Here is a 12,076-nt window from a genome sequence, read left to right as displayed (position 1 = left end):
CTTCTCCCGATTAACATAAAAATATTCTACGACATCTTACATATGCAACGATTTAGCAGATTACTGACACGTGGAAATAATTCAAAATAGTATAAAATATAACATTTTAAATACTTTGGCAATATATGATAAGCATTTAACATGCCGCTCTCAGGGCAACATGAGAAACAAAGCCAGGAGAAGCACTGAAGCAGTTATCATGTATTTTGTGTATAGCAGCATCTCTATGATCTGTAATCCTCCACAGAGGTCACACATCAGGGTCAACTTCATAAGAGCAGCCTGGTGTCTGCAACGGGAATAGCCAACAAATATCTATTCATTCAACTTTTTTTTATTGCATTTTTGAGAGTGACAATTTGTTCTGGAGATTGTGAATAGTATTTTGACACAAATAATCTCAACATCACTTTCAACCACATCTCATGGTCTAGATCAGCATATAGTCTTTTCCATTGAGATCCTTTTATTGTCATCATTAACATGTTACATAAGTATGGAGCTTTCGCATTCAAGTAGTAGTTTGCTCATGGGTGGAAAACGTATTTAAACTTGATTGAAAACTGAGCTTTTTGTCTGACAACGTGTTCGTCAGCAGTCAGAACCAGTAGAGCAGAGTTGATCTGCTCTAATGGTTCTGAGTGCCTGCAGTGACGGAGTGCAGGGGTTGAGTCAAATAACAATATTAATATTATTAAGTAGTTTGCCCAGCAAGTCTCACTTTGCATGTCTGACCCTTGTTACCTACAAGTCTTGTGTCGATAAATTGGATGCCAGTGATTCTGGCCATTTTCTAAGCAAACAGCATGTTTTGCGGTTGCTTTTCTCCAGGGATCAGTTCATTTCAATGCAGCTTAAAAATAACCTGCAGAGACCTGAAACTTACTTCATAAGTCATTTTCCACCTTCAACGTCATATTGAGCTTATGTACCAAGACCAAACCAGGAAAACCAGACCAAAAGTATGTGGGCAGTACACATACTATTGGCCACATGGTGTACAGTACAGACTTGTCAAATCAATCTGCACTTAAAAAAAGACATTAAGCGTAAGTATAATTTGACAAACAAAAGACATGATGTTCACTGTGGTGGTTTAGTGGGGATAAAGTTCAATTTCAAAATTGTATTAAAATGATGGGAAACTAGTAGCTTCCTGGGAGGTAGGCAAACATGTAAAACATTACACAAAATATTAGCAATAATGTAAACAGGTTTGTGATTTACAGTAAATGGGCATTAACTTGCGTGTTATGGTGGACTTTCCTTCTCATCAGTCTTGATCCCTCAGCAGTCCTACGCTGTTCACAAGGCACAACATCTAAACACTGATCACTCATAGTAGCAAACAAAGCTGGCAAATTGCACACCTCAATAAATTGAGTTAATTCAGCTCCAAAATAATAGGCACTAAAATTCATTCAGACCCCTCTGATCCATAATGCACAATGTTTTTACAATACATCTTCTTTAAATACTTTGATCTGCCATGTCCATTGTAGGGCTGTAGAAAACCTGTTTGTCTTGGCACTGTTGGATCTTTATGCATGGTAATGACTTAAACACACACACACACACATGTCTACTCTACTCTCAGTACCAGACACAGCATTTAGAACCAGCAGAGATATGCAGGAAACACTGTTGTCAATAGAAAACAATTGGGTAAAGGGGGGGGGGCTTCAAGTCGCAACACGACTCAAATTCCAGCTGTTGTCCTGCTGTCCCTCTGCACACTACCTTCTAGTGCATCGGTTCAAAGCACAGACTGAACACACAGTTCAACACAAGGTCCAATGCACTACAGTTTGTTCTCCATTTGTTGTAGGCTATTGGAGGTGTTGGGTTTGACTGTAGCACCTGTAGACTGATCTGAGGCTGTAAGGCTGGTGCAGATGATGCGTTCCAGACATGTCCAAAAATTGAAAAATCCATTCTCCTGTTGTGCAAAACGTCTTACTTCCAAGTAGAAACCTCAGAAAGATTAGTTAGCTTCGAGGTTTCAGAGCTGCCCTTATATCTTTCCAACTCAGCAACATTATCTTATATAGATTATTTTATTTTCATGATTTTTTTATCCTCCCAATATATTTAGTCATGGCTCGATTATCAGGCCCAGAAGGCCTCAGGTTTTACAGTCGCAATTACTTTGTAACTCGACCTATTACAGTGTTGTTTGGTAATATTAATGGCAAGGGCCCTAAGGTAGCTCCTGTGATTTTATCCAGTCATGGGGTCCATTTTTTATAGATGAGCCCTATATTCTTCCAAGCTTTGTCTGAGAGTAGGCCCACAGTCTGAGACTTTGAAAAACCCATGTTAGTGGAATCTAACCTGCAGATATTTTCATTGGAATTTTTTTATTTATTCAATATTTTTATTTATCTCTGAGATTGATTTCTTCATCCCTATACAACAGAAATGGGTGGGATTCAGTCTGTGCTCACACAATTCTAAAAAATCTAAAGCAACATCTCTTACCACAAATGATGCCCCTGTTACTTTGAAAAGGACACCAGACTGTTTTTTAGCAACCATTTATTTTTTAGAATGCCATTCGGATGAAAACTTCTCTCTCTGTGGATTCACCATAGTCACAGGGACACTGTTTGTGGGAACAGAGACGTCAATTTAAGTAGTATGCAATTTGTAGTATAATCAATTTCTATTAACCACAATTGTATAAGGTTGAATTACCATCTAGGGTCTGGGCCCCATGGCCTCTCTACACCTATATTAGTCATCACTAGAGGTAACTGAGAAAATACGTTTTGCCATTTGGCTTTGTAAAGTGACCCTTTACGTCTGGATCTGGATAATTAGCTTTAGTTTTTCTTTCCAATGTTAATTTAATTTGAAATATAATCGCAAATATAATAACATATATTATTTCCTGAATATCATTTCATGTAGGTTTCTTGTGGGGTCTTTTTTTCCAAGTCATAATTTATCCAGAGCCACAATCTGTAAGCAGGAGTTGTGTTTTTAATTTGGATTCCAGTTTATTTTCCCATTTCCTGAGCGTGACTGGAACGCAACACCACTTTTCCGCTTTCCCGCCATCACCTCAGACCCACAGCCCGTGGCCCCCGGCTCTAGGACTGGGTGACTGCCAGGGTGTTGACGTATCCGTGCGGACACATGTCGTTCTCGGACACGCAGTGGGAGAACTGGGCCGGGTTGCTGTTTCTGGTCAGCTTCCGGACCCCCCGCACCGCCACACACTGCTCTACCAGCTCCAGGAACTTAAAGACCAAGAAGAAGATGTTTTTGAACATGAACACCGACACCGGCATCCTGTAGACGAAGACCTGAAAGCACCTGACTACAAGCAGGGGCGCGTTGACCACCAGGCCCGTGGTGAAGCGGGCCCACAGCCACCGGCAGCGCAGCTCCGACGCCGTCAGCTCGTAAAGCCAGATCACCGGTACAGCCAGGGCCACAAAATACACAGAGACGACGGTGTACTTCAGGTACGCGGTGGGGATCTCGCTCCTCAGCAGCATCTCCACCAGCGTGAAGCTGTCCAGCAGGTCCAAGCAGGTGCTCATGAAGCAGCTCTGGGAGTGGTGCCCCGTCGCCCCGTTTAAATCCTCGATGATAGAGTTGATGAGGCAGAAGAGCAGGGGCGCGGACAGCAGCATGATGATCTTGAAGCCGGTCACTCCACACGGGACCTTGAGCTCAATCAGGTCCAGGATGGATGTCTCCAGGATAAGCACCACCTTCGGGGTGCAGGCGATAACATATATGAGCCAGGCCAGGTAGGCGTAGGTAAACTCCCCGAGGTTGCAGCCGAAGATGGAGCTCTTCTGGTGGAAGCCGCAGGCCCGCTCCCTCTTGCTCCGCGCGTTCTTCATGAAGAAAATCCCCCAGCCCGAGATCACCACCAGATCCGTGGCGATCCATGAGCACCAGTACAAGTCGGTGAAGATGATGAGGTAGAAGTCGAGAATGCCCCCCTGGAAAACGAGAAGGAGGAAGCAGAGCGCCTTGTACAGCACGCTCCTCTTGGATTTGTGCGCTAGCAGCGGAGCGGTCTGCATGAACTCCCCCGATGACATGATGCAGGCGGCGGCCGCGGCTGAGTAGACCAGTGGCTGGATGCTGCCGCTCTGCTCCTGGATGATGCTGCCGCTCGTGGTCTGGGTGTCCCGCCTCCTGCTTAGCTGCCCGGCTTCCGGAGAAGAGGAGACGGGGGAGTCTGGGCAATAGCTCGCTTCTGATCGGAGATAGTCTGCCTTCGGATTGTCGTTCCCAGTTTTTGCAATCATTGTATTCGTGCCTCGCTTCCTATTCTCCCTTCTTTCATCCTTCCTGATGCTCTTAAAGGTGGAGAGAAAGAGACATGCGCAAATAAAGGCATGGAGTCTGATGGACTGGACTACAGCTGAATTATTTTCATGTATTTATTATTTCGTTTTTATTATGTGCAGAGAGTGTGATGTTATCAGAGCTTCTCCTTGCTTTCTTACATAGCCGGGCCGGCCATGCATGCTTTTAGTGCATGTGAGCGTGCAGGATGAATAAGATGTGTTAGTGTTGCTTTTAAGTTGTAACAGGGGCCACATTACCTGCTTGGGCCTGACTTAAGAGGCAATTGGGCCTTTTATGATCTGATTAATTTGGCATGCAGTTAACGTCCCAGTCAAAATTTTGTTTTAATGTTAACTCAACTCCTGGCATTTGTTCCAGGTGTTTTTCACCACTGTTTTAGAAGAAATAAATAACTGGAGTAACGGGCAAACCATCTTTAAAAGTGATGTTTTTTTAAAAGTGATGATCTAATTTATGCTGATTTGAAGAGTGATTTGTGTAGATTTCAAAGTGTAACTGATATATATTTGCAAAAGTAACTGAGGCTATATAAAGAATCTTTCAAGAGTTAAATTTCAGTTTTTTGATTGGAAAACACTTTTGTCCAAAACTTTGTCTTAAGGATGGGTAATGTGTAATGTGTAAACTATACTTGTATATTCTGACTACTGAAAGCGCTTTAACACTACATGTCATCATTCACCCATTCATACACTGATGGCAGGGGCTACCATGCAAGGTGCCACCTGACTATCACAACACAAATCATCTATCATCATCTAATCATTCATACTCAGCAATTTGGATGTCTTGCCCAAATTGCACATCAGGACACATCAACATGGACTAGTGGAGCCCTCTGATTGAAGGACAACACTGCTTTACCACAGTCACCCAGTAAACTGAGAAATCAGTGTGCAAAACACTTTATGTCCAGATGCTGAATCCAAAACTGCCTCCTAAGGACTTAAACATAATCTTTAAAGCATCTGCATGCCTGATTCACCAACCATGGGTGGATTTGGTTGCAATTACTATTTGCTAATGTCCTCTGCTCCAGAAATGTATGCTATGCCTATAAAGTATACTTGAATAGATTTTTTTTTCATTTTGGGAAAGCAGTTAATTTGATACATTGTAACACTTCGACACATGACACGTCCCAGCCAAGGATTGAACCGTCGACCTTACCCAGTGAGCCACGGTCGCCCCAGATCACTGTAATCCAATTAAGGTAAAAAAAGGTTTCCTTATGTGGAGGTGGAAATGGTATATACAGAACTGTCTCAGAAAATTAGAATATTGTGATAATCCCCATACGTGTGATTTAGTTTACTGAACCAAGCTGAGTGTTTTTCAAGGCTCAGGAAACCCTTGCAGGTGTTTCGAGTTAATTAGACGATTCAAGTGATTAGTTGAATACCCTACTAGTATACTTTTTCATGATATTCTAATATTTAGAGATAGGATATTTGAGTTTTCTTAAGCTGTAAGCCATAATCAGCAATATTAAAAGAATAAAAGGCTTGCAATATTTCAGTTGATTTGTAATGAATCCAGAATGCATGACATTTTTGTTTTTTTAATTGCATTACACAAAATAAAGAACTTTATCACAATATTCTAATTTTCTGAGACAGTCCTGTAAAGAACCGAATTTAAGTTTCAGCTTGGAAAGAAAAGGTTGTCAATATGTGATTTGAAAGATAAATTCGGATCATATCATCATAAAAGGGAGACACCATCCTGTGGAACTGTTTGGCACCGCAGTAATAGCTGCCTAATGCTGGCCGTTATATTATGGCCTGCTCAGTTAACATGCAGTAGAGAATCAAATACAAAATGCCTGAGGTAAGTTCAGTGGAGTCAGTGAAATGTCGCTAATATAGACAGAGATAAAGAAATGAATAACAATATCGTCCCCACAATTGCTGGAGAAATTTAAACGGTACAGGTTTTCAATTCAGAGAAGCCAGAAAAAAATCAATTTTCCATAAATTAAGTTTAGCTATTTATACACCTGATAGAAAGAGGTGTACATACTGATGCACCCTACATTGACAATGTGTGAATGCTTGAATAACTATGTTTTGAGGCATGTGCAAATGCAAATTTGTGAAAATTGTTAATTCGAAAAGAAAAACATACATGGTAAATGTACTTTTACTTGTATACCACTCAAAGCTCAAACTACATGTCGTGCCGCCGATCTTCTGATACCACTGAGCCACATGCAGTCACCGTATTCAAATTAGCACTCAAAATAGTGGTGCAACAGATCATAAAACTCACGGTTCGATCGTATCACAAATCAAATATAACTTTTAGAGATCCCTGATAACGTACATATCTCGTATATGTATGTATATCGCATTTCATTCACTACGTTATTCAACATATACATATAATCACACACACACACTGTAACCATGTATATTTTCTACGATAATTTACACACTTTGTAATCAGGCCATGACTTAAACAGACAAGACAACAGACAGAAGTATTTAGACTAAACACAGTACAGAGATTGATAATAAACTTTAATTTCAAGTTAAGATGGATGGCTGTGGAACATAGAAAACACACATTTCAGTACAAACATATGCATTCAAATGGAGTTTAACAGGTTGAGACCAGCTATCAGGAGTCTGTCAGCTCCGTGATTATCTGCACTGCTGAAGAGTTATTAGAATGTACTCTTTATAGCCTGGTTCTGAGGAAGGACTTGGTACCTAGATGCTCAGCAAATTTTAAATGAAGTTCTTTATTTTGTCTATTTGACCGCTTTAGTTGGATCACAGGAAAACTAAAGTATTTTGAAAAACCAATATAAAATTGCACAATAAATTCATTATAAGGGCAGAACGTTTCGTAGACTAGTTCGTGTGTGAGGAGAAAGAGAGGAAGAGGAAGGTGAGGGCCACTTAGCAGGTCTTCCCCTAGCCCAGATCCATATATAATGTGTTACTGAAGAACGGGACTGCTTCACTGTTGACTGGAAGATATGTAAAGGAGAGTACAATTTTGTGTAGTATAGCTTCCAGCCACAAGTGGCAGCATTGAGCAGCACTATGTGGGATCAAATCTGTGTGCTTGAGTAATTTTCCACTGACAAAGAAAAGATTTCTTACATCTCTTCCATAACTTATGTTATGGGCTGCTCAGTCACTAAAATGTCTGAGTTACAAAACAACTATTCAGGATAAGGGCCCGGGTCACCCTGCTTTAAAACAGCCACAAACCTTACAAGAGTTCCAACGTCTGGGCTTTGATGGACATTGTGTGTTTCATTATAATCTAAATGCCTCATGACAGACTTTTTCACCTTGAAAAAGGGGACAGAGTAAATACTTTTCAGTACAACATGAACATGATCATGGTGAATGTATTTAACATCAGCACAATATATTGGCTATCAGCAGCTTTAATAAAGGAAAAAAAAGCATACGTAAAATCTTACAACATGCCCATCACGATTACAGTAAATGGTGCCGAGTAAGTAAGAGTGCATCCTCAGAGTCTCAGAAGTACATATTAACACCTGGGTAGATGATTAACAAGTCAAACCCACACCCACAAATAAACTTGACAATGTTTATTAGCAATATTTGAAGAAAGTTATAATTTGTTAAATCTTATATTGAGTTCTTTTTGTCATTTATTTTTTCCTTTTAACATGAATTGCACAAGATAGACCCACGAGGAAGATGTCTAGAAAACGTTTAGCACGAGCACTTGTTGGACTTTTTTCTTTTTCTTTTAAAAGTTCATTTATCAATGGCCTGCTATAAAGCACTGCCACAATACAGGGGGTGGGGAAAAAAGCTACTGTCCATCACTCACACAAGACAGTCCATTCTAGTGTCTAGTATACACCGGGGGGGGGGGGGGGGGGGGGGGGGGGGGGGCTGCTATAGGTAAATCTCATAGAAATCGTCCAGCTCCTCGTGAAACAAGTCCCATTCGTCCTCTGAATCTGTCACCTCATCGTCGGTTCCTGCAGCGAGAAGCATGAGGAGCATCTCGCTCAGCTCAAACGTCACCATCTCCTCGTCCTCGTTGTCAAAGGAGTCGGTGCTTTCCCGTTCGTCGAAGATGTCCCACAGCGGTGTTCGTCTTGAGTTCTGAGAGGAAGAGGGAAAGAGAATACATTCTTCTTTGAGAATAAAACTGAGGACAATAAAAGTCTGGAAAGTATGGAAGCCCATTTCTACAAGAAAAAAAAGTAATGGAGAATTGTTAGGAATGACAAAAATGCTTTATTTTGACTCATTCAAAATTATGATACCAATTTCAGACTTAAAGGTTCAGTGTGTAGGATTTAGTGGCATCTAGAAGTGAGGTTGCAGATTGCAAACCAACTGAAAACCCCTTCGCTCACTCCTGCCTTCCAAGACTGTAGTAACGTGAGCCGCAGAAAGCAAAAACATGGTTACGTTAGCCTTACCATGGTTTTGCACGCTGTGGCTGATATTTACCAAATTTGTCAGAGTACTACGGTGGCCTTCAGGTAGCGTAAATACGTGAAAAGGCTCTCTCTAAAGCCAGTGCTTGGTTTGTCCATTCTAGGCAACTGTAGAAACATGGCAGTGCAACACAGCAGACTCCATTAAGAGGACTCGCTCCCTATGTAGATATAAAGGTCTCATCTCTAAGCAAACGAAAATATGTTTCTTAGTTTCAAGCGCTTATACAGTAATGAAAACATAGCTATGAGTACTATATTCCATTTCAGCTAATAGATCCCCCCCCCCATTGCCCTTTAATAAGTCAAAATCGTAATATAAATCAAATTTTTCTAATAATGCAATGCCAGTATCAAAATAATGCTATATTTTCTCATTGTGTTCCATTAAGACACTGAAACGTTTTAATAATCTCGTAATCTAGATTTAAATATCACAAAATGTTGACCACGTAAATCAATATTTTTATTCAGTATTTCATCATTTTGACATAGTTAACTTTTCAGTTTCTTCTGTCACTAATGGCTTTTATATCCAAATCACTCCCACCACCATTTGATTGATGAGGGGATATATTCAAAGTTACTATGTGGAAATGTAATGTTGTGATGATAAGTATCATTTCCAAGCACCAGAAAACTAGTTCTGGTTCTCCGCTGCCCCCCTTCCCTTCAGCGGGCCCAGCAGTACGGCGTGGTTCTCCAGCCGCGGAGACGGCTCCCAGTGGGGGCCGGCAGAACAGCTAGGCAAGGCTCCTGGTCAGAGGAGGAGGAGGAGCTGCCGGGTGCAGAGCTCTCCACCTCACACTGGAGCTCTAGCTGCAGGTCTAAGGCGGCAACAAGTTGGATCTGTCCGAGGTGGGCTGGTCGCTGTCGTTGGCCCGGCTCTGATTGGAGCTGAGGGAGTTTCTGGTGAACCTGAATGATTTTGTCGGATTTTGCCAGAATCAGACCCTGTGGCACCGATGACAAGCATTAAGAATAACTATATCGTAGTGCTGGGCAAGTTAACGTGTTAACGCATTAATTAATTAACGCCGACAATTATTTTATCGCGCAGTTTTTTAAATTATTATTAAGCGGACATTTTTAACACCAGAACCGGCCGGCAGCAAGCGGTGAACGGCTGTTAGTGTGGCTGTTTGTGTGGCGTCTCTTCCTGTTTCCTTCACCTACATTCCCCTGGGTCCTAAGTTCCTCCATGTACAAACATACATTTATAACAAATACCAGACATATTACAGCAATCAGCGTTGTATATGCGTCTGACTAAAATACCAAAAAAAGCTACAAATAAATGATTAATTTAAAGTAAATTTAAGTGTTTCGGTTTGGAATATGTATAATAAGCATATAATTTAGTTATCGCTACTGAGAAAAGGGAATACTGCTGTTAAAAAGCACCTTTTAAGTAAGTTTACATTTTTCAGGTCACATATTCTTACACTTTCTATTTTCCACATCTAGCAGAGTGCACTATAGGTGAGAAGGTGTTGTTGCTGTTGTTAATAGCAGAGTAAAATCAGTTGCTTTTGACAAATGGTGACAATCTTGGTAGCACTTTAGTATTTTTATGAGTACTTGCTAATGACAGGATTTGAGGAGGTAGTGTGAACTCTTACCCGATTCCTGCTGTTGGATCCGGTCTGTCTTCGCTGGGGTTGCGCTTCCTCCAGCCGTCCATCAGGAAAGGCGTGCTTATAGAAGCAATTTGAGCCAAAAGGACACGTTCCACGACCCTCGTCAAAGTATCGACACGGTTTACTCCTGGAGAAGCCAAAAAGAGCAAAAGTACAGCAAGTTCAAAGATTGTCTCAGTGATTCAGAGCACAAAAGCACACCAGAGGCATCAAACAACACTATCGATCTTTGGAAGATAGAGGTTTTCTCAGTGGAGCTTTTTAAATGAACACATTTTCTTTTACACACTGGATCATCCGCCCGCTTCATGCAGAGCTGTCCACCATTACCACCCACTCCCGCAGCATCACCATCCAAGATTGAAAATAAGCCCGACTGAAAAGATTAAATGCCTTTAAAAAAGAAACAAGAACTCAGCTTAAGCATTAGTGAAAACTAAAGAGGCAGAAAAACTGATTATGTCCCCGTTACTTTGACCAGCTGGTAGAAATTAGGGAGAAATAAGTCCAGCAGAGATACAGCTTTTAAGCAAAATTGCTCCCGTAGCTGTGCCTACGGTATGATAGCATCTGAATTGTAAGTCGCTTTGGATAAAAGCGTCAGCTAAATGACCTTAATGTAATGTAAAAAGCAAGTTTTTCCTCAGCATAGGAAATGATCTGTGTACCCCATGCCATCCTTGTATTTCTGGATGAGTTTCTGTTTGTCCTCCTTATCCTCCACCCAGTATTCGCTTGGGATGACAAAGTTGGATGTGATCCGACACTCTGGGCAAGACCTGCGAAGAAAAAAAACAAGTGGTGGAAATAGTCCCAGTATATTGTAGTCTGTTACAAGTACTGTTGAAGATGAGTTGTGTGGTCACTGGGATTGAGCCTGTGTGGCATCATGACCAGAACATTTCATTAAGAACACAACCTGTTAACCTTATTGTATGTTATTATCATTAATAACAACGTAAGGGATTCATTTGGGCTCAAATGATAAGGGTCTAGCTGCAGAGCTCCTGGCTTGGGCCCACCTCCTTTGTCAGACCCTTTTCTTTCTGAGCTTGGAGAAGAACGTGGCGTTTGAAATTGTGTATGCTAGAGCTACAAACATTCCCAAAGTGAGTTTTTTCATAAGTTCACAAAAGCTAATATAAGACGACAGGCTTGGAAATTATTTCTGGTCATGCATTCACAAAATAAAAATCATACTGGTCCGTATTTGAGCCTTAAATGTACCCCAGTGAGAGGTAAATTTAACATTTTTAAAATAGATTGTGTATTCAAGTAAACAATACATAACCTTTTTTCAGATACTCTAGTGTCATTACTTGTTCAAACTGCTAATCATATATCACATTCCAGATTGGCTATCTTGCATGCAGCGCTGTCTAACATTATGTCTGTCAAGATAGGATGCCTGGAAGTATTGCATTTATCTTCATTTCACATCGGTTCTCCACTACAAATGAAAGAAATTAGCTTCAACTAAGGTCATCTCAGTAAGTTCCTGCACAGACGTTTAGGGAATTGGCTTTATAAATAGGAATAAAATATAAAATAAATGAAAAGTCCTTACTGGTTTTCATTATAAGGCCTGTCCATTGCCAAATTCTATAACTGAAATATCATCAACTCAATACAGCTGATGTAACAATGTTAG

At 40.9% G+C, this 12,076-nt stretch overlaps 2 protein-coding genes across 2 annotated transcripts in view; both read right to left on the bottom strand.

The window, feature by feature from the left end:
• Nucleotides 1-3,095: 3,095 nt before the first annotated feature.
• tmem121b (transmembrane protein 121B) lies at nucleotides 3,096-4,274 on the bottom strand (the record flags this gene model as incomplete). The annotated part of the gene is made up of 1 exon (XM_079183666.1): nucleotides 3,096-4,274. The coding sequence occupies one exon, from the start codon at nucleotides 4,272-4,274 to the stop codon at nucleotides 3,096-3,098; it is 1,179 nt and encodes a 392-aa protein (XP_079039792.1).
• A 3,953-nt stretch (nucleotides 4,275-8,227) lies between these two features.
• The window catches only part of mkrn1 (makorin, ring finger protein, 1), a 17,104-nt gene continuing 13,255 nt past the window's right edge, over nucleotides 8,228-12,076 (bottom strand). The window contains exons 6-8 of the mRNA XM_079183620.1: nucleotides 11,094-11,204; nucleotides 10,408-10,552; nucleotides 8,228-8,444 (exon numbers count right to left, since the gene is read on the bottom strand). Coding sequence (XP_079039746.1) covers nucleotides 8,232-8,444; nucleotides 10,408-10,552; nucleotides 11,094-11,204 — 469 coding nt within the window. The 3' untranslated portion in view covers nucleotides 8,228-8,231. The remainder of the gene's footprint in view (nucleotides 8,445-10,407; nucleotides 10,553-11,093; nucleotides 11,205-12,076) is intronic.

The sequence above is a fragment of the Pholis gunnellus genome (genome assembly GCF_910591455.1).
Source record: "Pholis gunnellus genome assembly, chromosome: 22".
In the NCBI taxonomy this organism is placed as follows: Eukaryota; Metazoa; Chordata; class Actinopteri; order Perciformes; family Pholidae; genus Pholis; species Pholis gunnellus.
The sequence above is the reverse complement of the archived record's forward strand: the minus strand, read 5'-3'. Positions and strand labels throughout refer to the sequence as shown.